Below are 27,106 nucleotides of genomic sequence, written 5' to 3'. Positions count from 1 at the left end.
CAGTGGGACCTTAAGAAACTAACACTTGTCTGATATATGTAGACTTTACAAAACTTTTCAAAGCACCCCAAAATATCAGACATTCGTGCCTTGTTTTGGGGGTACAAACGCCTCAAGGTCTGACTAAAGAATTTGATAATAATATCAAAGTAGGTGATAAAAGGTAATCAAAGATTATTTGTGGTAGCAGCAAGCGGGAGGTGGCATCACAGAATCCAACTGTAACTTTCTGAGTCAGTCCCATGAGATTCCTAGAGTCGCAGGAGCCAAACTTTTTGCAGATAAAAGGATTTCTTTTGTAAAGTGCCCTGCTTTTTACTTAGAATGCTTGCATTTCCTCCCTACATCATGGCAATATTTTAAAGTCATTTTCCAATGATTCAGTTGGGAGGGTATTTTTGCCTTTTGCCTTTTTCCTTTTAGAAATTCCTATCTACTTTTCCAATCTTCATTTTGTACAATGTGGGAAGATTCCATGAAACAAAATACACATATTAAAAAAAAAAAAAAATATATATATATATATATATGGCCCTTGAAGTGCCTTATGGGAGATATTTTTTTTCCTGCAGAAATAAGCATTTTTCCTCCTCCAAGATCAGCCTGAACACTCGGTGCAAATGCTCGACTAGTCCATTGGCAGTTCAGCAGCAGTCCTCCCTCACTGGAGCATTAAGCTGAAGTGATAGGAGCCTTTGGTAGGATTCAGTAGGAGCCAAATCACACCCCCTTGGTAGCAGCAGCTTACCCTGCGGTCTGGACGTGTCTTAGCCAAACTCATCAGGGAAAGCAAAGGTCATCTCAGTTATAAGCACCTGAGGTTAATAACTATAGTTCTTTTGGGGCATCAGGTGATTCACAACTGAATGAGTTACAGGTTCTCGGGTGTTTTTTGTCAGCCGGGACAACGGCCCGCAACTGTCAAAAGCATCTTCTGTATTAGCGGGTGAGGAAGCGTGAAAAGAATGCCCATGAATGCTCTGCGGTCACAAGCCACAGTAAGTTATTTTTGACCTCAGTGATAGGCAGGACTTCAGAGTGAATGAATGCTGAATAACCTGTTCTTAGATTAATAGCTGTGCAAACATTCGTGTTCCACTATCTCCTTGTGTGCAAAACCTGCTCTGTATGATGACACAGGTATCGAACCTCCCTGCTGCCCTTATTCCACACCCCACTCTCCTTCGTTGCCCCTCTGGACTCGGGTCTCACCAAATCTCTTGAAGTCTCTTGAAGAGCTTGTGCTCTCTGGACCCATCACCTCTTCCCTCTCCCATTTCACCTGTCGCTTTTCCATTCGCCTGGAATCTTCAGTCCCTTTCCTTCCCTGAAGGCACTGTGCTTTTAGCCTTGTTTGCACAGATCTTTTTGATTCTTCTTCATCCTTTTGCCTTTCTTTTTCTTCTCAGGTATCATCCCAGGCATGCTGGCCTGTCCAGCTCTCCCAGTCCGTTGCTTAAATCAGCATCTGTTGCAGACACAGGTTAAAATCAACTGCAAGTCAATTTATATTTATGAAAGTATAAAGTTTATATGGCTCTTTATTACCTGTAAATATAAACACCTGGAGATGATTTTGAGCAGTTAACTACTGCTCAAAATCCTTGAGAATCAAAGAAATTGGAGACTGCAATAAAAGCATAAAGTGTAACCCTCGATTCTCTGGTTTTCTATTTAAAGTTTTCTCCTCATATACAGATGAATGCCTGTTTTGGACAAACCATCACCGAATTCCTTGTCAGCTTCACACAGAGCCTGCGCATTGACTTGAAGAGAGTAATGTTCTTCTGGCTATTTGAAGATGCAACACAGCCAAGATCTGTTGTAAGTAAACCAGTTATCATAGAATCATGGAATAGTTTGAGTTGGAAGGGACCTTAAAGATCATCGAGTTCCAACCCCCCTGCCATGGGCAGGGACACCTCCACTAGAGCAGGTTGCTCAAAGCCCCATCCAGCCTGGCCTTGGACACCTCCAGGGATGGGGCATCCACAGCTTCCCTGGGCAACCTGTTCCAGTGCCTCACCACCCTCACAGGAAAGAATCTCCTCCTAATATCTAATCTAAATCTCCCCTCTTCCAATTTCAAACCATTACCCCTTGTCCTGTCACTACACTTCCTGACAAAGAGTCCCTCTCCGGCTCTCCTGGAGGCTCCCTTCAGATATTGGAAAGCTGCTACGAGGTCTCCCCGGATCCTTCTCTTCTCCAGGCTGAACAGCCCCAGCTCTCTCAGCCTGTCCTCCCAGGAGAGGTGTTATCCTGCCTAACACACCAGATGAAATGCCTGTACTGTGTGCCAACCCTCCCGATACGTACGGCACTCTCTTACGAGCGATGCTACAACCTCTGCTACACCTCCATCCCCACAGCTGGCAAGTCGGAATTGTTCAGGCTTTTATGCTTTCCTGACTGAGGCAAATCACTGGCAGGTCTTGCGAAGAGATCAAATTTTAAGCGGTCAATATTTAGACACAAAGGCAGCAAGAGCCTTCTGCCCTGACGTTAGGTCCCTCCCAAGTCCTGAAACTTGCTGATGCTGGAGAATCACAGCCGGATCTGCCGGGAGCCAAGTTCTTCTTTCTTAGGCATTTCCCATTTCCTTTTTCTAGCACCCGAACGGCGCCCCTAGGACCGAGTCCACCCACCGTGACGATAGGCCGTGGGGTGACCGGCCCCTTCCCGCACCCTCCCCCGTCGCCACGGCCACGGCCACGGGGGAAGCGGATCCCGGCCCGCCGGCCCCCACCCCTGGGATCGGGGGCTCCGGCAGTCCCGTCCCCGTCATCTCCCCATGGAACGCCGAGGGGGCGGCGGCGACCGCAGCGGCTCCCCGGAGCGGAGGACGGGGACCGGCAAAGGTAACGGGGCAGAGAGAGGAGCCGAGGCGGGGAGAGGGGGGGTGGTACGTCGCGGGGGCTCCCGTGGGCGCAGCCGGGCTGGGAGCCGGGACAACCCGCCGAAGAGAGGGGCGGAGAGCCGGGGGGTGTGTGGGGTGTGGGGGGGTATGGTGTGGCCGGGGAGCCCGGGAGCCGCCGGACGGCTGGAAAACCCCCTGAGCGGGGCACGGCTGCGGGTGCCCGCCCGGCCTGGAGAGGCCGATCCGGTTGGAGGTCCCGCCGTCGAGGGGCGCCGGCCAGCCAGGGCAGCCCTGAGCTGGCGGGGAGGCGGAGGGCAGCTGGCTCCGGACCCCAAGAGCCACCCGAGAAACGCCCGGAGGTGCCGCAGGGAATGGTGTGGACTGCGGCATGCGTGGGGCCGGCTGGGGATCGGCCCCGTGGCAGCATCCACACAACCCCACACAGCGGTGACAACAACCAACAACCCCACACAGCGGTGACAACAACCCCAGGCAGCGCTACAGGCTCGGGAGTGGCTGGAAAGCTGCCCAGCAGAAAAGGACCTGGGGGTGTTGGTGGACAGCCGGCTGAACATGAGCCAGCAGTGTGCCCAGGTGGCCAAGGCGGCCAACGGCATCCTGGCCTGTATCAGGAACAGCGTGGCCAGCAGGAGTAGGGCAGTGATGGTGCCTCTGTCCTGGGCACTGGTGAGGCCTCACCTCGAGTGCTGTGTTCAGTTCTGGGCCCCTCACTCCAGGAAGGACATTGAGCTGCTGGAGCGTGTCCGGAGGAGAGCCACCAAGCTGATGAGGGGTCTGGAGAACAAGTCACATGAGGAGAGGCTGAGGGAACTGGGCATGTTTAGTTTGGAGAAGAGGAGGCTGAGGGGGGACCTCATTGCCCTCTACAACTCCCTGAAAGGAGGGTGCAGAGAGGTGGGTGTTGGCCTCTTCTCCCAAGGGAATAATGACAGGACCAGAGGGAATGGTCTGAAGCTGGGGCAGGGGAGGTTTAGATTAGATATCAGGAAGAATGACTTTCCTGAGAGGGTGGTCAGGCACTGGAACAGCCTGCCCAGGGAGGTGGTGGAGTCGCCATCCCTGGAGGTATTTAAGAAACCTGTAGACGTGGCACTTCAGGGCATGTTCTAGTGCCCAAGATTGTTGGTTTGTGTCTGTTTGTGGGTGGGTGTGGGGTGTGATGTTTTGGTGTGTTTTTTTCTGGGGGGGGGGGGGGGAGGGTTGGTTGGTGTTGGGTTTTTTTGTTGTTGTTTTTTTTTTTTTTTGTGGTTGGACTCGATCTGAAAGGTCCCTTCCAACCAAGAAGATTCTGTGATTCTGTGATCCCGTGGGGCTCACCTTGTGCGTGGAGGCTGGATAACCCCATTTGCGTGCTTCACAGAGGTCGGAGACTGCCCGGGCAGACCCCTGTGCTGTCAGCAGAGTGACCACCACTGAGAGGTGGTCCCCCTCCCTTTGCAGCCTTTCAGGGATACCGCGTCCCCTGCTACTACCTGCAAAGTTGGGTATGAGACGTGGTGGTGGACAGTTGGTTGATCCTTCCCACCTCCTAACCCAGTTCACTGTTTGGCTCCTGGGAGGGAGATGGGAAGAAACGGTGACTCTGGAAAGCTGTCGCTGTGGGGTAAGGCTGGATGTTCCTCATGAGAAGTTTTGGTCTCCATAGCTGATGTCTTATTTCTCTTATCCATGCCATGTTTAAGCATCAGGTCAACCTCAGACTTACTGACTTCACCCCCGTTTGTTCCATTCTCATTTCTTTCTTTTTCGATCATTTTGGAGTGTCGGGAACTACCTTACTAGTTGGTTAAGTTCTGGATGATGTAATTAAAATTCAGAGTAATTCACAGTTCTTGTGATGACAAGCTAAATGTTATGCTCTTCCTAGTCGTCAGCTCTGCTCCCAGCCTGCTTTCCATGGAGAGCAACTTTTTTTGGAACAGCTTCATGGGTCCTGTGCTCTACTCTTCTGTCAGCTGGTTGTGGGGGTTTTTTTTGTTTGTTTTTTAAAATGTTTTCCTGACATTTCTTTTTTTCAGGTCTTTTCTCAAATATCTGGTTATGGAGAGGTGTTGCTGGAGTCCTTGCTGCTGCTGTCATTTTGATTCTGTGTTTTCAGTTTGGTAAGTGTGTAAATCATTTAAAAATAAAGTGTAATTAGCCTTAGAAATTTCCAGAGTTTTAGGTTGTTAGAAGTCCCTCAAAAAGTTTATTCGGAACTTACCTCACCTCAGAGTTAGACAAATGTCTCATGGCATATTGTTTAATGTTGTGGTCAAGTGCTGGAGAATGACTGTTGGTTGCAGTGGTGTTAGGGAGTGCTCAGGTTAGTTTTAGTGTACTTCTGGCATCCAGGTTTATAACCTCACTGTTGGTCTTAATCCAAATTCAAGAAAACAAATAACAAATGGAGGATTGTTCTTCGCAACCACTCTGTAGTCCTTCAAGAAATGACAGTACAATAAACAAAGCTATTAATTCAGCTGGAAGGAAGCAACACTTGCAAAAACTGTATTTAAGTTGTAGAAGAGTTCTTGGAGGATACCTTATTATCACCTTCTCAGCTACTTGTACCAGCCTACCCCTGATCATCACTTTAAAGGTATGTCAGCAACAACAAGAGTGAAGGGGCCAGAAGATATCATTAGTTCACAATAATTATTTCTGCTGGGCAGAAGTAATAAGGCTGTGGTTAGACTTAGATGATTTCAGATGATGCAGTCAGAAAGCAACCTAAAAAGCTCCAGAAACCTTTTCCAGTCGGAAGAAATGGGTGGATTGTTTTCTGTCTTTTTGCAGTAAACCGTTCTTCAGCCAAAGATCTTCCTGTTTGCCCTTCTCTGGAGCTCTGCCCATCAGGTTGGCTGTATTTCCAGAGGAAATGCTACTACCTCTCAGAGAGTGAAGCCAACTGGAACTCCAGCCAGAGGCTCTGCTCTTTGCACAATGCTTCTCTCCTGGTGATCGAAAATCATCAAGAACTGGTAAGGGAACAAAACAGGGGTCCTGGTTTCACCCCATCTCACTTCTGGGGAGTTGCACAATGAACCAGCGTGTTCTTCCAGCCTCTTAAGCTGAACGGTTTGAAAACTGGTGCAAAGACTGTGACAAGTCACGGCTTGCAGAAAGCTGTGTGCCTCCTCTCCCTGCAAACAGCCAACAGCAGTGTTAGCAGTTGATGTTTTAGAAAACGCCCGAGGCTTATGTGAGTTTAATCTGGAGCTGCTCACAGCTATAAATACTCACATTGAAGACAACTGTCAGGGTAAATGCTGTTGCATCTCTTTAATCTTTAATTAGACAGGTGTTCTGTCTTAGCAAGATAGGTTAATGACAACCTGGTAGATATGTTAAGTCTTGAGCTTTGGAGTTAGCAGATAGTTACCCTAACCATAGCTTGGAGCATCTTTTTCTGTATTATATTACAATATTAGGAAAGAGTCTACCTAGCACAAAGACCTAGTAGAATATATTCTTCCATATCTGTTACAAACCTTGATAGCAGACCTGGATAATTTAAAACAGCCTCTTGCTATGTCAGCTCTAATCTCTAAAATGTCTTCCACAAATCCTTGCTAGCTGGTAATAAAAACTCAATATGGTGAAGACATATCAGCAATGGAGAAATGCATTAGCTGCAAAGGTGTTCATCATTTTTTGGAGACTTTTTTGTGGAGAGACAGTAAAATGATGCATTTGCAGTTCCATAGCAGTTCTTAATATTCAGTAGTATACTTGCGTTCTGATAGTTGGCATTTCTGTCAGTACAGTATTGGAGTGGTACAGGGATCCTGTCTGAAAATTAATCCATTTGATTTCTGATTGGGTTGTAAGTTCTCTTTCAGTTACGTGGATTGCACAAGATCCAGATCCAAGTACAGATCTCGTGCACAAGATCTAGATCCAAGTACTCTGTAGATGTAATTTCGAATACTGTTTCTTTGGGGAGAAAGGCAATATCATTGTTTTGCTTTTTAGCCCTGAATCAAAGACTGTGTTTTGATAACTGGACTCAGCATGCAAAAATTCTTTTCTCATATGGGCTTATTCCTACAGAGTTTTATGGTGAAGATAACAAAGGAAGACCCGTGGATTGGACTCTATAAAAGAAATGAAGAGTTCTTTTGGGTAAATGGAAAAGCATTAGACAATAAACTGTAAGTCGATGTTGAGGGGTTTTGCTGGTGGTGCTAGAATATAGGGGAGTAAGGAAAGGATTACTAATACAGATATAGACATTGACTTGAAAGAAACACCTGTAATGATGTTGAAGGGATGACTGTGGAGAGAGCATGGAACACAATAAAGATTCCACATACCATTGTTAAAACTGTGGCAGATGAAAGAGACAGTATAGCAAAGTGAAAGTTAAACCAAGATACCCAAGCAATGGGGGGAGGAATGGAAGATTACAGTACCACAAATTCCTCATTAGAGAATATATTTTGCGAAAGTGCAAACCTGCATGCAAGCTGCGTGAGGTTTATAGCAGAGATATTCAGGAGGCTTTGAAGAGATGTTTTCGTACTTCTTATAGAATGTGCCTACAAAAAAGGCTTCTGGGGGGAAAAGGTGAAGCTCTGAATTTATGCTACATGAGTTCTCTGTGGTCACGGCCCTGTGTTCTATCCCACCGGTGTCAGGTGTGGGGCAGTTTGTTCCTCCCACTGATGGCTGTGCCGTCTTCTCAGAGATTGCCGCTTCTCATCCAGGGGCAGCTGCCAGCGGGAGGTGGTAGAATTGCCAGTGACAATAATAAGCACCGAGATTTCACAAGTCTGAAATTAACTTGAAAAGTGGAAAATGTAAATACTCTTAGGTTTGTGACATTACTAGTGGTGCCTAACTGTATTCAGTTCATCCCCAAGACATGAGGACTTGATCTGATGAAGACCTTATGTGTTTAATGTGAGATGTGAGCAGTGCATAGGCATCTCAAGCTGAAAATTGCAGTCCTTCCCACTACTGCTTCTCCCCTGCCTGCGATACAAACGTTGACTGATGCTTTCATTTTCAGTGATGAAGTTCTTCACATTCTTAGATTTCTGCCTCTGGGCTTGCCTCAAACTGCCCTTCCCGTCTTTAGGAGGGCAAACATCTTGATGTCTGAGCTCGGCCGCTATTAGAGTGATGTTAACGCTGGTGGGGATTTGTCCTTTGGCTTTTCCAGAGGCCGTATGAGTTTGGCTGGCCTATTCACAGAACATCGTAACACTTGAAAACAGAGTTGGTGAAGGAGACCCTTACTTCTTACATAGGGACACCTATGGTGTGGAAACTGGTTCGCTTCCCATTTTCCACCGCCCCCTTAACCATCGTGCCGTGTTCAGTTCTGAGGAAGAGGGAAACGAGAGAGGCATTTGTTTCACAGCTTCTGCTGGAATATTTTAGCTGTATAGAAGGATGCGGAAGTCAAAGGTGGAGCCAGTCTTGATTGCGCAGTGTCCTTGAAAAAGGCAAACTTGAATTCCAGTCTCCTCTCTAAGGGCATGTTTCACGTTAGGTCACCACTAGACAAGCTGCAGGAGTACTGCAAGTCCTAGATTTTGTGTTGTGGGGCTAGGTCCCATTAAAAAAAAAACAATCTTTGTGGTATTCTCTTCAAAACACAAGCTATCATCCTCCTGCGATGCCTTGCTGGTGGTAAATCGGGCTTCATACAAAGAGAACCTGGGATCCCCATGGTTCCATTTGCTCTATTTCATTATTTGATTGTGGGTCTCGAAGTAATTGTGTCTTTCATTCTCCCTTACAGGATTGAAGTGAAAGGCTCTGGAAACTGTGCCTATCTTGAGTCAAAAGGAGTCTCAGCCTCTGGATGTTATTTAACCAGGAAGTGGGTCTGTAGCTTGAGTTTAGCTTAGCACGATAAAGGTGGATGGAGCCACCACCCCTGACACTTAACTACTGTGATATGATGCCTACACAGGCTATGTCTGTACTCTGGGTCCTGGGAACACATCTCAGCTCCTGCCTGGAGGTGAATGACTTTTCTGGTAGCCAGAATTCACCCGTGTAGGAAGCTTCTGTTTTTTAAGGGTACCATTTAAAAGGCTTGCTTCAGCATCTTGATAAGTCTTTTCCTTGCCGCATTTTTCTAGCTACTGCTCAGCCTGTAGTTTCTTTCTGTTGTGTTCATCGGTATTTCTTCCACTAACTCTTCTCTTGTCGGATCCTAAGCAGCTGCTCTTTCTTTTCCTTTTTGGTGTGCAGTTGGAGGTATTTATTCTGTTTTTTTTCTCAGCCGGGCCATGTGTGCAGGGGTGATTTGTGAGGTGGGTCTGCCTGAGGGTCTCCCAGTGCGTCTCGGATACAGGGTGATGCAGAAACGAGCGCTGTTGTTTTAGACAGGGTCATTGCAGATTTTGCTCTCCCTGTTTGACGTGGTGCATCGTGTGTGACTCTGTATTGTGTTCAATGTTTTGCTAGTGTTATTTTACATTAATCTTGTTAAATTAGCTTGACGGTATTGTCATTGGTATTTACGTAGCTGCACTGCACCTGAGGTGATTCTTCCCACAGCATTTATATTAGCAAAAAAAAAGTCTGTAGACAGAGTAGATGGAATATTTATTTACCTGAGCATCTGCACTGATGGGGAAAAAGGGTTTGAACTGAAAAAGTAATAATGAAGCTGCAGGCATTAATGTTGTAAAGTTAGAAATAGTCCTCAGTGTGAATAGGCAAAACCATGAGTAGAGAATAAGAGAATTAACAGCAAAGGATGTTTCTCTGTGGTTTCCTTGTGTTGTGTGCCTGTCGGAGCGTGAGGCTTCTGAGCAGGCAGTATTACGTTTCTGGATGGACAATGAGTGTTTTCTTCTGTGCGCCTATCATTTTCAGCAGCAACACCCAGCGCCGTTGCGTTGCCATGAGCCCGAGCAGAGTCGGGGCGCAGCCCTGCTGAACTCTGTTCACTCATGTCTAGCGGGTAACCTGAAGATTAAAAGTGCCATTTGACCCAGAGGAAGCAAAACAGCTTATTTTCCCGATAGAACTATTCCTGTCGGGTTTCTAGAGGAGGAAGAATGGGAAATTCGCATGTATAGCGGGGCAAAATACTTCCCTGCCCGGAATAAAATCTGGAAAATTGGTTTTCTTGTCATCTGGGTGCTATGGAGAGGACTATGGACTCCCCGGGTCTTCTCGAAGGAGCAAGTGGAGCTGGTATTGGAGTAACCACTAGAGCGCACTGTAGTTTCAGGGAAGGGAGGATAGATAATTTTGTCTTCTCGGTTTTTAAGAATGTAAAATTGCACCATGTTTGACAGGTTATTTGGAGTTTTGTTGGTTCGTTGGGGTTTTTTGTCCTACTTGTAATTATTTTTGCTCTCGCTGTGTTTTCATGCAAATTTAATTGCTGTCTAGTTTTGTTCACATCTTGTTAAGGCCTTCATTGTTTTCTGTGACAACAGGATTTTACTGTAACAGGACCATGCAATATGGATATTGTTAACAACTTGTGACTTTAAGATGTTTATTTATATATGGTCACTAATTTTGCTGAACTGCACTTTTTGTAATTGCTTGTATTCTTTATAGGCACAGTAGCAGAACTCTACAGTATGAATAGCCTGATAATCTATTTGTTAATTTATATGTAACTATTGGAGGGGGGAGGTAGTCTGCAATGTTTTTAAATTAACTAGCTCTGAAGGATATGATACGTGCAATAGTCCTGAAAGATATGCAATAAATATCTTTACAGAGCCTCTGAAGTACAGTGGTTTGTGTCTTAATATTGTGCCATTAAGAGTATTTTTTGACTCAGGCACCATTTGGGGGGAAAAAAATGAATCACCAGACTGAAGCAAAATAAAAATTTCAGGTTTTGAATATGAAAAGTTCTTTAATCAAAATACCGAGGTTGACCCCAAAAAAGAGTGCAGTTCGCTTTCTAACATTTCTAACACATTTTCACACTTCAAAATACGTCAGAGCTGTAACAAAAGCATTTAACTGAAATGTTGAAGTACTTCTGTGGAAATGCTGAAGTGTGCATAGTGGAGCACATACAGTGCAGTAACTTTGGAGGGAAACGTGGAATTTTCCGCAGTTCACTCTTGCAAAGTTTTCCAAGTATTTGCGTTAGGGGCATACCAGAGGTACATCTTGGCCTTTCCTAATGAGCTGATTTACCTGAATATTTCCTTTAACTACAAAATAATGCCTCTCTTATGTTTTTTTTTCCATCAGTGTCATCTATGGATAGAGTCAAAAAATAAATGGGAAATTTTGGTTCTTAGAAGAGGTTTTGGAGAAACTGTGAGCACAGCAGGTTATAATGGAAGCTTTTAGTAATCTCACTCTTAAGGAGTGCAATTAGCATCTTCTTTAGTATGCAAAGTGTCATGCTAAGAAATGATGGGTCAAGCTTGCAAACTCACTTTTCTTGAAGTGATGAAGTGATGTTTTATGAAGTACTTCGCTTCAATGGCCCTTTTTTTTTTTTTTTTATTGGTGGAATTACTCAATATTTAGTGACAGCTTAAAATGTAGGTAAGAGCTTCAGTAAGGGCCTGCAAAAAACATGTTTAATTACATTAGTAATAGCACAAATATCCCAATAGTAGATGTTGAATGAATATTGTTAAAACCTAAACACCACAACCAATTGGAGAGAAGCCAGCTCAGGGGTTTTCCTTGTTAAATCCAGCATGGCTCAAGAAACATCTGCCATAAAAACAGCAATTCAGCAGTCGTCTCCAATGCATGGAGAAGGGTGCGCTTTTAAGTACCCTGAAGGTGCATTTTCTCAAAGGGGAATATATCTATATCTGTATAAAATACATATTATAGATATTGATAGATAGATATATCGAATTCATTTCAGACTCTTTCCTTATCTTTGCTTCTCTGTCTAGAATAAGCAGACCAGCCCACACACACGTGTTGCACTGAGTTTGGGGGATTTTGTTCTTTGTTTGCTCACTGTTGCAACACAAGTCACTGGAAATATCTCAACAAGGGTACAAACACAAGAATAACAGCAGTTTTTCAAAGGAGTCTTTAGCTGCTGATGCTGCATTCTGTAGGGTAAACCTGTGCTGTTTTTTCACTTCAAAGGAAGTCAGCCACACGGAAGGTACAGTTGACTTTTTAATCTGTGGCCCCAAAGTCCTTCCGGAGAGCCATCGTGCTGTGCTTGTGGAAAGCAGCAGACTGCATCATGTGCTTGGTGTCTCTTTCCGCTGAAGATCTCTATGCCTTTTTCAGCTCTCGCTTACAAGCACCTACCACCTTCCTGCATCTCTGCCTGTCCATAGTTAAGTGAGGTGTTACCCGTCAGCGTCCATAGACGGAGGGGTGTCCGCCTGTTGGTGTTACCGTATTGCTCGTGAGCGTTTTGTTCCACAGCTGCAGTCCTGCAGGCTAAAGCCTTGGTACTTTACACCAAGTGCTCACGTGCAAGCGTATCTGTTGGTTGCTCATCACAAGTCGCTAGACACTAACCACAGCCACAGGGGCACTAGACATCTACTGCAGGTATGAGACAACATACCTGGGAAACTTCAGCTGCCTTTAATTATGTGTTTCACGGCAAAGATGAGCTGAAGGCTCTACGTTTTGAAAGCCTTGCTGGACGTGTTTCTCTCTCTCATTGCTAATAAGGACTTTAACTCCTGCCTGTGCGTTTTTTGTTAGAGTAGCACCTAGGATTTTAATGTTAGGTTTTGTTCTGGTTGGTTGGGTTTTTTTATCTCCAAACACAGCTAACGCCACATAGCATAAAAGTACATAAAATTATAGTAAAACTCTGGGAACTTAGAATCTCCCCCTGACTGGCCTTGCGTTTGGTCACCCTGAATTCGAAGACACATGCTAGCTACAGATCTAGAGGAGTTAATACCTTTATTAGACTAAGGTGTTTTTAAGAGCTGAGACAAAATGACATGTGTCTGATTTCTTAAAAAACAAATAATGACATCTGTTCCTTTTTTTCAAATATATGAATCTAATAAAGGCACTAAGACTGCTCATAGCATTTTTGTAGTCTAGATGCAGAAATGGCATATATCCATAACACTTGAGTGCCCAAGTAATGTGTTTACTGACTACACCCACAGGCATTAATTTCATCAGCCTTTATCTTCAGTACCTCATAATCATCAGTACTTAAAGGAGGCTTATAAGAAAGGTGGGGACAAACTTTTTAGCAGGGCCTGTTGCAATAGGACAATAGGTAATGGTTTTAAACTAAAAGAGGGGAGATTTAGACTAAACAGAAGGAAGAAAATTTTTACGATGAAGGTGGTCAAACACTGGAACAGGTTGCCCAGAGAGGTGGTAGATGCCCCATTCCTGGAAACATTCAAGGTCAAGCTGGACTGGGCTCTGAGCAACCTGACCTAGTTGAAGATGTCCCTGCTCATTGCAGGGGAGGTTGGACTAGATGGCCTTTAAAGGTTCCTTCCAACCCAAACCATTCCATGATTCCGTGATTCTATGATCATACTTGCCAGGCAGTAACTATGGTTCCACATCAAAGAATTTGCAATGGAAAGGGACAAAATATAGGTGGAAAGGCGTGCTATCATCTTCATTTCCTTGCACTGCAATGTTGTCTTACAGTCCAAGCCCATTCCCTATTTAAGAGCTTTCTTTCAGATCCCAAGGTTCAGCATCAGAAGATGGGAGCCGTCATCTTATTAACCACAAGTGTTATGAGTTACTTTGTGCCCGGTCTGCTAATTGTATACCCAGTAGCTGGGCAGTTCAGCTGTGAATTAGCACAAAACACTGTCTAAAAGATCTAAAATATCTGCTTGAAGGTAGGAAAGCTCTGCAGAGGGACCTGGACAGGTTGGATCAATGCGCCCCAGGCAACGCTACAGGCTCGGGGAAGAGCGGCTGGAAAGCTGCCCAGCAGAAAAGGACCTGGGGGTGTTGGTGGACAGCCGGCTGAACATGAGCCAGCAGTGTGCCCAGGTGGCCAAGGCGGCCAACAGCATCCTGGCCTGTATCAGGAACAGCGTGGCCAGCAGGAGCAGGGCGGTGATGGTGCCTCTGGACTGGGCACTGGTGAGGCCTCACCTCGAGTGCTGTGTTCAGTTCTGGGCCCCTCACTCCAGGAAGGACATTGAGCTGCTGGAGCGTGTCCAGAGGAGAGCCACCAAGCTGGTGAGGGGTCTGGAGAACAAGTCATATGAGGAGAGGCTGAGGGAACTGGGCATGTTTAGTTTGGAGAAGAGGAGGCTGAGGGGGGACCTCACTGCCCTCTACAACTCCCTGAAAGGAGGGTGTAGAGAGGTGGGTGTTGGCCTCTTCTCCCAAGGGAATCATGACAGGACCAGAGGGAATGGTCTGAAGTTGGGGCAGGGGAGGTTTAGATTAGATGTTAGGAAGAATGACTTTCCTGAGAGGGTGGTCAGGCACTGGAACAGCCTGCCCAGGGAGGTGGTGGAGTCGCCATCCCTGGAGGTATTTAAGAAACCTGTAGACGTGGCACTTCAGGGCATGCTCTAGTGCCCGAGATTGTTGGGTTGGGTTTGTTTTTTTTTCCTGTTGTGTGTGTATGGTTGGACGCGATGATCTCAAAGGTCCCTTCCAACCATGAAGATTCTGTGAAATGCATTTTTCCCAGCCTTCAAGTGGTTTCTGTAAGTTGCAATTAGACTGTAAACAAAAAAAAAAAAACCACAAACAAAAGAACCCAAAAAACCCCAATAAACTTCAGAAAACATTATCATCTTGAAACCCAAATAAAAAGCACGTCAGCTCAGCAGCGGCTGCCTGAGGGATATGTACAGCAGCAGTGGGCTCCAACACACTCGTCAGCCCCCACAGATGGCATCTTCCCTGCACACCACGCAGTTCATGCGCACACTGCTGAGCCTCACGTGTGTACCTCTTCTCCCCTACCCTTTCCTAGAGGCAACCGCTGCCAACGTCTGTCCGTGGGAAGGCTTAGCACCCCCAAAATCCACACATGCTGACTTGGCAGTCCTGCGGCGTGACCTTCACGCTGGCACCTGGCAACTTCTGAGTTCCCTGTTTGCATCAAAGTCTTAGGGAGCACGGAACAGCGAAATGCAAATTTCTGTGCAAGGCTCATAAAAGTATTTACATCACAAGCTGTTGTGTCAGTAGAGTGGGTCTTCTGACAGAAAGCTCTGCCTGTTGTCTGACAACTTGGCTCAGAGCACCAACAAAGTTGCATTCTTCTTACAGATCCACTTCTTTAAAGTCTGGCAGTTATCCGCTTGGATCATGTGTTTTCTTCTGTAAACAGCACAGTTCTTGTCGGTCTCCATTCTTTTAACAGCTATCCTGGTGAGAGAACAAAAGGAATGCAATGAGTTGTCGGCTTTAAATTCAGTGCTGGATAAAAATATTGATAATATCCTGAATGAGGGGTATGGGTGGTGCCCAGTCGGTAACCCATTGAAGCACAGTTCCTCAACAGTCGTGCATAGGTGGGATGGGCACACACAGTGGAGACCGCTGGCTGCTGAGGGACAGGTGCTCAGGAACATCAGCGTAAGAAGGATGAGAAAACCTCTACGTGCAGCCACAATGCTGAACTGTAATGGCAAGAGGGAGAGGAAGGACCCTTCAGCTGCACAGATCCTAGCACCCCCGCTATGTGACAGGCATCACATTCAACGGAGGCGATCAACGCTGTAAAGGGACACGGTTTGTTGACAGCGATTTCAGTGGGAGAAGTGTGTGTTAACGTCCCTCTGCGTTAATGCGTACGTGAACGGTGGCTGTGGTTGGTCTTGCAGAAAGAAAACAAATCCGCTCCCAGAGGTGCCCAGCAGGAACCAGTTAACCTGGAACGGGCTGTGAAATAAACCCGGAATAGGTGCCTGAGGCTGCAGGACTAAATCTCTGCTTTGGGAAACTCTCTTGGATTCAGAGTTGTATTTCCGTGCAGAGTGCCGTTGTATTGCCAAAGACACTGTCTCCCCACAAATCATCACCTGTTTTCTTTTACTCCGGGATCTTCAGCTGAACTCCATTCTTTCTTAATGTCTTGAGCCTTCAAACCAATCCAGATATATTTGGTATCTTTCTCTTTATTGTCTATAAATTCCTGTGGAGCAAGCAGAAGCATGTTACCCGCCAGCAGAGCTTCTCTGCTGTGCTCAGGTCTTTGGCCCATCCTGAGCACAGTTTTTCATGCAGTCCCTCACATGGAGAGCAAGGGCAGGGATCCAGCCGTGGCAAAGCAGCCCATTGCAATGGCCCATGCACGTGACCAGCACAGAGTTTGGGTTCAGGCTGGTGCTCGGGCTGACTACCTTCCTGTCAGCTGTCAAAAAAAAAAAAACCTCTCAGTGATGCTCCTCACTGTAACGTACCAGATTGCAAAGCCTGGTCTTTGAGGTAAAAGACCTGTTCCTCAGGGGATGATGAGTTTCTCAGAAGAGCCATTCAGTGATACCTTGCTATTCTTTTTCACAAAGGGAAATGGGAGGGGAGTTTGGCTGTTTGAATTTGGTGGTTGAATCAGACCTCTCTTCCCAGAGCCAAGTAATGGAAATGGGTGGGAAGTCCCCAGCATTTCCTCCTCCCAGTCAAAACCACGCTGGCTTCCACACTTGCATCCCTTCAGCTCTACTTTCAAAACAAGCTCCTTTCCCCGGCGAGTCAGATGCTCTGCCCCTGATGGCTCTCTTGCTTGCCTGCACGTACGCCTGACATCTGGGCCATGTTCACCTAGCGGCTGGCTAAGTTTGGCTAAGGCAGATGCCTGTAGCACAGTTTTAAGGCTGCTGCAAGACTCACCATCTCGATTTCATCTTCGATTTCAAGAAGCTGGGATTTCCTGGCCAGACAGTTTCTCTGGCTGTCATCCCAGCTTACAGCGTCCTCAGAGAAATAGTAACATCTCCCCCTGTGTAGTTGCCACCCGGGAGGACACAGCTCACACGTTGTTCCTGTAGGTGGAGAGAGGGAACCGTTAGCTCACTGTTGGCTCCAGTTGCCATGTAGTATTTTATGTTCATGTGCCTGGCTGACTGGTCCAAAAGCGGCCAGTCCCCACCCCTAAGCATGTGTTTGCTGCATGTGGAGAGAGGTTTGAGGGCTCCAGTGCCACTCCTCTCCCCAGCTTCCCACTCCCTTGCCATGGTGCTATGCACTTCTGCACTCCCACTGCACATCACAGGGCTCTCCACCTCCCTGTGCAGAGAATCACAGTATCACAGAATCACATGGGGTTGGAAGGGACCTCTGGAGATCATGAAGTCCAATCCCCTGCCGAAGCAGGTCCACCTACAGCAGGTCACACAGGAACATGTCCAGGTGGGTTTTGAATGTCTCCAGAGAAGGAGATTCCACCACCTCCCTGGGCAGCCTCTTCCAGGGCTCTGCCACCCTCAAAGTGAAGCAGTTCCTCCTCATGTTTAGGTGGAACTTCTTATGTTCAAGTTTGTGCCCATTTTCTCTTGTCCTGTCCCTGGGCACCACTGAAAAAAGACCGGCCCCGTCCTCTTGACACCCACCCTTTAAGTATTTATAAGCATTGATCAGATCCCCCCTCATTCTTTTCTTCTCTAGACTAAAAAGACCCAAGCCCCTCAGCCTCTCTCGTAAGGGAGATGCTCCAAGCCCCTAATCTTCTTTGTAGCTTTCTGCTGTCCCCTCTCCAGCAGTTCCCTGTCCTTCTTGAACTGGGGAGCCCAGAACTGGTCCCAGTGCTCCAGATGGGGCCTCACCAGGGCAGAGCAGAGGGGGAGGATGACCTCCCTCCACCTGCTGGTCACACTCTTCCTGATACACCGTAGGATGCCATTGGCCTTCTTGGCCACAAGGACACATTGTTGGCTCATGGTCATCCTGTTGTCCACCAGGACTCCTAGGTCTTTCTCCTCAGAGCTGCTCTCCAGCAGGTCAGCCCCAACCTGTCCTGGTGCAGGGGGTTATTTGTCTCCTCTACACCTGTCCGGTGGAGAGCGCCGGGAAGACCTAGAGGGCTGCAAAGACACTTTTCATCCTCCATCATGCAGCCGTTATGAGGAAACACCATGCCATGATGCAACGTGATGTGGACTGTGTGGATTTGACATGTGATGTGACCAGAAAGCACAGGCACTTCAGGTGAAGTCCAAACTATGTCCATGGAGCTGGAGAAGGAACTGTGCTAAATCAGGGGAACACTGCTATTCCAAGGTCTACTTCCCATTTCACTCAGAGCATCTGCGAGGAACGTCCCCCACATTTTCTTTTTGTCTTGGCTTCCTCTAATGTTTCAAAGTAACATCATTACAACCAGTCCTTAGAAAAGCATTAGTATTTGCCAACAAATAATAGATACACAATAAAACGACCAGAAAGGTCTTCCCCTGCCTTATCCTTGCAAAAGGATAGGAAAGCTAAATTTCCTCCCACTCTTAGCAAACAATTATTGTCTGGAAAGTGTTCTCCAAGGCAAGGGGAGGATCTATGACATATGGCATTTCTAGCAGCAGCTCCTGCCAGAAAGAAATGTAAAGAAAGTACCTGAAGCTATTTATAACGAAAGAGGAGCAGAACTATTGTCATTAAAATGTTAGTTTAGATCCTGTCATCGCTTCTATGCAGGAACACCGTGCCCCCTGGGTAGTACCAGTGAGTTCCCATAAACTGCAGGATGTCATAGAAAAGGGAACAGAGACAACAGAAGTATGCACACAAGGCATCCTCTATTCTTTGGAAGAACTAACTGTCCTTACCCTGTCCATCTTCACACAATTCCTCCATGAGCCATTTCAGGAGCACTGCCGAGACAGTCTTCTCTGAAGAAATGTTATTGCCAGTGCTATTTAGATCGTACTGGGACAAACTTTCTGATTTTCCTTCTCTGCCCTTCAAAACTTGAACACGCACACACAGAGAGAAAAAAAAAAGAACACCACAAAAAAAAAAAAAAAAAAAAGAGATTATGGTTAACAACAAGGTCTTTGTGTCCAGTGCTACACAGTGAATGTGAGGATATGTGTGTGTATTTTGTGTGCGTATATTGTGGGGATGTACACTCAGTTATGAGCATACTAAGTGAGTATAACTGACTGGCAAAGGGTGTAGCTGCTGAATAATATGGACATTACAGGAAGAGAAGGTAAGTTTGTAATTTTTGATAGTTGGATATGTAAAGAATGCACAATATTTTGGTGAGATTTTAGGGAGGGTTGGGAGGTACACATTTTTTCTGTAGTTTTTCAAGACTGTTTCCTCTTAAGAAATTACTATCCTCTCTGGAAGACTTCTTGTAGAACTGGAGCATGCTGTGGATTTTGATATTACTAGTACTAGGGAAATCTGATTAAACTAAATGATCTGAAGTCTGTTTTTTATTTTATTTGTTCAAACCTAAATTAAGTCAAATGATCTCAAAGGGGCATCATGGATGCAACTTTTAACTTGTAAGTCAGGAAGGCCAAATGATTGTCATAATGATTTCAAATCTGCTTCTACAGCCTTCCAGCATCACTGATGGCAAGGTAGACTGCAGCAACTCCCCTTCATCTGTGCTATATATATGTTAAATGACAGGTGGCAAATGTTCCCTTTGGAATGGTACCTTTATTTTGCTGTATTTGTCTATAACTTGACACCTTTAACATGACGTTAAGGGAATTTTTCTTTTGGCATCCCTCTGCTTGTGAAGTTTAACCATGTCTGCAACGAGGAGAGGAAGAGGATGGTAGGAGCTACTCACATTGCTCGGCTAGTGCGGCTATGACACCCAGCAGGATGAGCACAAGGACTCCCAGGACCAGCGACACGTAGAACCAGGCTGAGCGCCCACCTCGGCAGCCTGGAGAGAGGCAGGAGGAAGAGCGGCTCAAGGTCTTCGGACTATTAAAATTAACACTGCCTTTCTCTATGCCAGTTTCTTACACGGGAACAACAGAGAAATCATCTGCCTACAATCAGTCTGCTGTTTGAAGTATGCGGGGACATTTCACTTATTAAAAATTTGCATCCATTTTGCATACATGAAAGTGAAATCGAAAGATCATTTTGTCAGTGCAAGTGATTTTCAATCAATCATTCCATTAAGAATTGTCTCTTTCTCCTTTGAGGTAATTTTTGTCAAGCGTTGCCTCCTCCCACCTACCCCCTGAAAGACCCTGCAGAGCAATTCAGGGACAGTTTCAGCCTGTGGTATGTTCCTCCTCTCCGGTCACGCTCTCTTGTGTTAACGTGCCCCTCACACGGCTGAAAGCTGAATGCACAGAAAAGGCAAAAAATCCCATACTGACATCACAGCACAGTGAAGTCCATCTGCCCGAGCATCTCTCCAGCCATCTGGCAGTCATCAGCTCATGAGAGTGAAACACTCAGGAAGAGGCAGGAAATTTGGGGTCAAGGTGCCATTTCCACAAACCACGGAGTTGCACTTTCATAATTGCTGTTTTCCTGACCTCATAGCCTGCATGAGATGAGCAACTGCCCCGTTCTCCAGCCACCTGAGATGAATTTTTGTAATGATCCCTTTCATTAATCATCCCTTTCATAGAACGGAGTTCTACGAGCCTGTCTTTGTCTGACATGTGTCCTTCAGTACAGAGAAGGTGCAACCACCAGTGCACTGACTGCACCGTGGAGAGCTGGGTATTACGCTACTCCCAAAGCCAAATGTGTCCCTGTGACTGCTCCTGCAGAGACACTCACACAAGGGTTCCTAAAAAAAAAAAAGTGGAGTTTTACTTTCCTTTGCTAAATCTTCAACGTAGGGCACAAAGGAATTTTTTAAAAATTATTTTTAAAATCTCTTTCAATATTATTTTTGCAAGGAAGTTACATAATCCGAGAACCCAACGAAAAAAAATAATGTATGAAAAGATAAATCAGTTCTTTATTGAGAGATTGTACGTAAAGACTGTTGGTAGCAGGTTTTACTGTTGGGTAATAGGAAAGACTAAATCTATAATTAGTAACCAACAACCAAACAAAACAGCACCCTACCAGAAGCGGAAGTCTCTGATCTGCTGCTCCCTTCGGCTTTGGGCTTCACGCGCAGCTCAGCGTATGTGATCACGTTTCCTGTAATGAGTAGGGAAACGCTGACATTTGTGGTTGTGCAAGCCATTAAGCGGAGAAAAAATAAAGAATTACATAGAAGAGCAAGTCTATATAGAAAGGGGCATGTGTTCCCAGAGCTGCTAGTTCATTTTTTTATTATTTTTTTTTTTCTTTAAGAAACAACAGGCAAGATGATGACTTATCATTTCCTGCTGCTGTCAGGAAGTAACTAAAAGCCTCCTCCATAATCTTTGCCTGAACTGCTTGGGTCCCGTGTGGCTGGACCAGGAGGCAGACAGACAGACAGAAGGATGGGTAAGACCTGGGCACTATCCATAGCAAACGTCCCATTTGTTGCTAAGCCACCTCAGGAGGTATCATAGGGGCTTAAGGGGCATCAGGAGCCATGACCGCTTTATGGAGCAGGGAGACCCCAAAGGGGAAACTGCCACTCAGAGCAATGCTTCTGCAGCAAGGTGATTCTTGGGGGCATTCCTGACTTGTGAATGTTTATGCCAGGATATTATGTGTTGACTGTAATAGCAGAAGAACGGACCTGATGGTTGAAGATGCCCCTTTCCAGATGCACATTGCCCAAACAGAACAGAAAAGCCATTAAAATAGCAGTGTGAGTTAGATGCACATGGATTCTTTCCGAACATATTTTCAGTTTTGTTTCAGCTGGGTATTTTGTAGAGCTACTGGCTAGTATTATGGAAGAGAATTGGACCTTTGGTAAGCTAATCTGCTCTCCATAAATGGTGAGATTTTATCAGTCTGAATCAAGAATGACCTTCTGTGCTACAGCCTTAGTTTGTGATCACCGGGGCTTTTAAAAAGAAGTAAGCAATTTGTGTCATATAAAACTTCACCAATCAAGGAAAAATTGGCAGAAGAAGAGAGTCTCATCGGGCTAGAATGTGGTAGCATTTGATATGAGAATTGCTGAAGTGTGGAGAGATTTTACAGTAAGAAAAATACTGAGGACATGATTGGCAAATAAGGTTTATTCATACAGGTAAGATGCTCTGTGCTTTAGAGGACCTGACCTAACACACTTTGCTGTTTGCTTTGTTACAATTTGTTAGTTCAATGAACTACAGAAAAATCTATAAATTATATTTAACTGTATAGATAAGTAACTGTTCTCAAAAAGAAATGCTCATAAAAGTTTTTCTTCTTATAATGTAAATATTTTTCAAAGAAGAACAGTCGGGACTTTAAAACTTTTAAATGCACAAGCCTTATAAATGGAGACACTTCTTCTAAAATACGTACCTTAGAAAACCTGATACTATTACTAAATATTTTGTATCTCAAATAAAGATGAATTCCTTTAAAGAATACATATCTGACTGTATGAAAAAAAAATATGGCACAGATTGAATATTTAAAAAAAGGATTACTTCTATTACAGTGTGTATTGGCACATGATCATTTAAATGTGAAGTCCTCAGAAGTCAGCAAGTGGTTTTAAAATATCACATAACCTTTATTTTGCCAGATGCTTACACACCCTTACCTAGTTTAGCCACAAGCAGCCCTGGTGCTAGGTGGAGACCTCTCTCACTTACTAAAACTGAAATTTCACTTCATTTCTATATGCAAATTTCAAGTGCAGAAAGACATCTGTATTTACTGGAAGATTCTACCTGATGAACGTGCAGATAGGGGAGTGCTTCTGACAGGTCACTTGCTCCAAAGAGTCGGGCTTTACAGCCGCTGGGCTCTTGCCATCAACTGGACACCGGTTTGAGTGTGAGCCCACGGCAGACCCTCGTCATCACAGCTGGTACAAGCCACCAGCGGGGCTGCGTTAGGAGAGCCCTGGCCTGCGGAGCTGGGGAAGTTCCCGCGCTGCTCCACTTGCTGCTGCTGTGGCCACACCTGGAACATTGTCTCCAGATGTGGGCAACTCCATTCGGAGGCGACTGGGAGATGCTTGAGATGTTCTGGAGGGGCCAAAGAGGCTAAGGAGGGGAACCAGAAGCTAAGGGGAGAACTAATAGCAGCCTACAACTACCTGTAGGCTGGTTTGACAATGGAGTTGAACTCTTCTTGGTTTGTTTTTCTGCTAGAGGAAAGGGCTTGTATGTAATCATTTATGAACCATAATCAGGCAACCCTCAAATTATTACTGAGTAAACTAAGAAGGGAAAACTGTCCGAGTCTTTCATTAGAAAATGGATTTCCAGGCTGTATTTATCCTTGCTGGTATTTTTGGAATACTTTCCTACTTTTGAACACCTGTTTTGAAGTGCACGCACCGTAATAGCCCCTGCTAGCCCACCAAAGCATGTGTACAGATAGTACCACCTACTAACTCCTCCCCAACACGCTCGGCTAGAGCGTCCAAGAATCACCTCATCCTTGTAATCCAGAGCACCTGACCGACAGCTGGAGTCCAACTGACTGTGTAACAACCTGGCATTGACTTTCCCGTTGGAACAGGATCAGAAGAAATCCATTTCAATCACTTTTCTGGATGCAGCCTCCCAAACTTACAGCTGCAGACATTTTTTTATTGCTACGTTATGATAAACATTATTTAGCGCAGTTTGTCCAGTCTATCAAGTTTATCCCAATAGTTTTCAATGAGTGAGCTTTCCTTACCGTTAGACTGTAAACTTATACATTATTTGTAGCTCTGCCACCCGTGATTTTTAGAACTTTTTCTTTATCCTCATAAAATACATTGAGTAGACTTTGAGATAAGAACAGTATTTGGGAGAACTCCAAGAAACTCTGCATAATTCGACCAAATCAAATCCCTTTCTCATGGATACAGAAAAATCTAAAGAAAAAAAAAAAAGAGGTGGGCACTGGATCCGTAAAGGGACTTTCATTCTCAAATCCAAATTTTACATATTTAAAACACCTACTCAATTACTAGAGAACCTTGGCAGAAGTTCAGCTCCCCGCATGTTTATCTTTCATGTGCAGCAGGTCTGGACAGCAGCTATACTTTAACAGAGTAAATCAGCTATGCCCCCCCACTCATGTTTTTAGGTATCTACTCCAGTAAATTGCATCTAATAGTCTGAAGCTTGCACAAAATGCAGCCAGGAGGAGGTGGACACGTCCTGCTTTCCCATAGCCTAGTGATTTGAAATCTTGCCTAAAGTGTGGGAATCTGCCACTCAGAGCATTCATCTGCCAAATTTGCAGTGGTGGTTAAAACCAGCTCTCCCTCCTCTGTGGTGAGAGTTTTAACCATGCAGCACTTTCCCTCATGCCCATCTTGAAACTGCTTCTTCATCAGACATCCCTGGCCAAGAGCAAGACCAGCATAGAATCTGGCACAGGGAGGGATGCGGGTACTAGCCATCCTCCAGCAGACATTTCCATGTGTCACAGAGTCGGATAGTGCCAAAGGGAGAGCTTATGATGCCTGCCATGGAGCGTCCCACCACCTTGGAGCTGAGACCCTCACTTTGAGAATCAGCTTAGAATTCCTGCTCCAAGCGGGAGGAAGCATTGAAACCTCTTCCTGCAGAGTGGGACATGTCGTAAGAGTGTCTGATATGCAGAAGCTGTCCTGTCCAAAGCAGCCTTGGGCCCAGTCCATGTAGGAGAGAGCTCCTTCTATCTTTCAGGGAAGGATCTAACTCCCAGAAACGGCTGACTGAGCAGCACCTTGTGTCATTGCTCTATTCTATTCGCTACTTTAGGCAGTTCCCAGCTCATCATGCTAGGATCCCAAACTCTCCTCTGTTAGCTGTAAAGAAAAGCAGGGCATCTCAGCAAGGGTCCAGCGTGCAGTGGAGAACCTTAATACTAACCCTTGCTATACTTACACTGAGCTTAAGTCTGTTTTGTGAACATTGCTCAACACGTCGTCCATCACATCTGAGGATTTTTCCCTCAATTTCCTACCAGGTTTTTTAAAATTACAGAACTGATTCTGTGGAAAAATTATTTTCTCCCCTTTTTCCTATGGTAAGAGTGACTCTTTCCTTTTTGAAAATTTTTTTGTAATACAAGACCACTCACCAACAGGAGGGATGGGTATGTGTGAATTTTGGTCAGAACATTAAAACTTCAAAGAAGGAACAAGGAACTGAAATTGTTCATTTAAATTTGTAAAGCATGATAACACAGCTCAAGTTCTTGTCTATTTGAATAGCAATAAAAGCCATGAAGACAGAGAAATAATTGTCATCAGGGAGATATTTCTAGCATGTTCTATGCCAATATGAGGTCCAATATCGCTTAATACTATTTGGTGCTTATTCTGATTGTGTCAAAGTAAGTAGAAAAGTAATTGCTAATACAATCTGAAAATAACAGAAAGGTTAACAGAGCAATAAATAAAGACAACCATAATGGCAGCTCTGTAAGTTCAAGCCTAGTGAAACAAAATGTGTTTAAGTATAACCAGATATAAGGGAGGGAGAAAGTGATACTGGGAGTTATGAACAGTGAAGGGAAGATTTAAGAGATTTTTGTCTCTGTGTAACTGAGGTAGCATAACTGAGACTTGCAGTAATATTGGGTGCGTCTCTGGTGCCCATATTTTTTAAAGGTGATAGAAACACTGGAGAACGAACAGGAAAACCATCCATAAAAATAATTAGAGTTCTTTGGAAAGTTAGTGTGGAAGATTTAAAGGCAAAAGGACTGAGAAATTACTCGATTATTATGGCCAGTAACTTAATGTGAGAAAACATTGAATGCTAAAATCTATTCGACAAAGGTTTAACAAGAACCATCTAGGTGTCAATGAGAACTTTCATTGGAAATTAAAGCCTGGTCTACTTAAATTCAAGCTTTTCCTCTAGTGAGCATGATCAAGAGACATTTTTGGATGTCTTCAAATCAAGATTTGATGTCTGTCTCCCTTTGCAAATAAATTATATCACTTTAGAAACTGGATAAAATTCTAGGCAAACCCTCTGTGCTTTGTGTTGTACAGGTTACAGTAGTACGAACAACAGCCAGGGATGCATGAACATACAGTCTAAGGTAGTATTTTCTGCTAGACAGATAATAAAGAGAACTCATTTTTATTTTTTAGATACAAGTCTTGTAAAAATATTTTAAAAATTATTTTCCCCATTATTTAACTAACGGTCAGAGCACTACCATCACTATTAATCTACATTGTAAGTAGAACATCTTCTAAAAATGCTTATTACACAGTGTCGTTTCCTTAAATAATTGAATCCATTGATTACTAATGAACCTTGAAAGCATGAAAATATCACCTTAGTCTGACCGCAAACATTTCCTATTTGCTCATAGTCAGGAGTTGTCATTCATATTAGCTGTGATCCTGAATTTTGACAAAATGCTTTAATGAATGAATTATATTTTTTCAAGTAGTGGAAATTTTATTTCTTTAAAAAAAATTGGTTTAAATCACCTCCTTACCCTGAATATTGACTTAATCCTTTGTCTTTTGCTACAAATGCAGGAAGTGATCACAGATTGATAATGTGATTCTGGGAAAATCACTACTGGAAAATGAAAAAGGAAGAGCAGGAAGGTTTTAGGAGTCATTCAGTACTTCCTTCAGTGACAGTGACTGCACTGTCAAATGCCACTAGTTTTCTGATTTACTACTCCTTTTCCATGAAGACATCATAAAATGCACTGATCTGATTTTTGGACTAGGTAATAATTTGGTGGAGCATATTCTAACAAGATTTTAATCATGCTCTTCATGTAAAAAAAAAAAGCTCATTATTCAAAAATAATCAGTTGTTGTTTCTCATTCTATTACTTAAAACAAGGGTCCAGAACTGAGACACTACTCTGCAGTGATACTGACTTAGGAATAGCTTTGCTGAGCTGTACCTCGTGAGCATCTCTCTTCCACCATCTGCACCTTTCACCCTTCCCATGACTTCTGCATGCAACATTTTATAACATTCTCCTAGTATTATCCAGTGACAATATTAAAAATGAAAGAGAGAAAGAGAGCACACGAGAGAAAACAGCGTATGCCCAAGAGCTGATTAGATGTTTTACCTGGAACTGGTGTCCGAGAAGGAACGTGTGGTCTTTCCCTTGGTAGCATTGCCACGTCCACGTATGTGATATCACCTGCCATTGATGAGCAAGTCCCTCTGAGTTATGGAAAGAGCTGGTTTAATACAGTGGGTTGCATCCTGTATTAGCTTTGCCTGCCTCCAGAAGTGTACATACGTTGTGCTATGGCTCTGAGGAAGGCTGAGAAACAGATAAAAGGAAGGAAGTTACTTCTTTCAATACAGCTTCAAAGCCTATTTTCAGCCATCATTCTGCCTCTTCTTGTGTGATCTCATGCCCTTCAGAATACAGGAG

At 44.6% G+C, this 27,106-nt stretch overlaps 2 protein-coding genes across 2 annotated transcripts; one reads left to right on the top strand and one right to left on the bottom strand.

The window, feature by feature from the left end:
- The first annotated feature begins 2,794 nt into the window (after window positions 1-2,794).
- On the top strand, window positions 2,795-8,724 carry LOC141471666 (C-type lectin domain family 2 member L-like). Its single transcript, XM_074158292.1, has 5 exons — window positions 2,795-2,861; window positions 4,900-4,983; window positions 5,660-5,844; window positions 6,917-7,017; window positions 8,616-8,724. The coding sequence occupies exons 1-5, from the start codon at window positions 2,795-2,797 to the stop codon at window positions 8,722-8,724; spliced, it is 546 nt and encodes a 181-aa protein (XP_074014393.1).
- A 6,273-nt stretch (window positions 8,725-14,997) lies between these two features.
- LOC141471762 (killer cell lectin-like receptor subfamily F member 1) lies at window positions 14,998-26,873 on the bottom strand. The gene is made up of 7 exons (XM_074158451.1): window positions 26,792-26,873; window positions 20,762-20,839; window positions 19,509-19,607; window positions 18,523-18,663; window positions 16,595-16,746; window positions 15,787-15,899; window positions 14,998-15,130 (listed from the first exon to the last, which is right to left on the bottom strand). The coding sequence occupies exons 1-7, from the start codon at window positions 26,871-26,873 to the stop codon at window positions 14,998-15,000; spliced, it is 798 nt and encodes a 265-aa protein (XP_074014552.1).
- Between the last annotated feature and the right edge of the window lie 233 nt (window positions 26,874-27,106).

This window comes from Numenius arquata, chromosome 1, assembly GCF_964106895.1.
Source record: "Numenius arquata chromosome 1, bNumArq3.hap1.1, whole genome shotgun sequence".
NCBI lineage: Eukaryota > Metazoa > Chordata > Aves > Charadriiformes > Scolopacidae > Numenius > Numenius arquata.
This window is presented reverse-complemented; position numbering and strand designations above follow the sequence as displayed.

Bases quoted from the DNA above. Each gene is read 5' to 3' on its own strand.
- LOC141471666 (XM_074158292.1), top strand. From the start codon at position 2,795: ATGGAACGCCGAGGGGGCGGCGGCGACCGCAGCGGCTCCCCGGAGCGG. The intron at 2,862-4,899 runs GTAACGGGGCAG...TCTTTTTTTCAG, and splicing joins GAGGACGGGGACCGGCAAAG to GTCTTTTCTCAAATATCTGG. The intron at 5,845-6,916 runs GTAAGGGAACAA...TTATTCCTACAG, and splicing joins TCGAAAATCATCAAGAACTG to AGTTTTATGGTGAAGATAAC.
- LOC141471762 (XM_074158451.1), bottom strand. From the start codon at position 26,873: ATGGCAGGTGATATCACATACGTGGACGTGGCAATGCTACCAAGGGAA. The intron at 20,840-26,791 runs GTAAAACATCTA...TACTCATTACAG, and splicing joins TTCTCGGACACCAGTTCCAG to GAAACGTGATCACATACGCT. The intron at 15,900-16,594 runs GTGAGTCTTGCA...CTTGCTCCACAG, and splicing joins TCGAAGATGAAATCGAGATG to GAATTTATAGACAATAAAGA.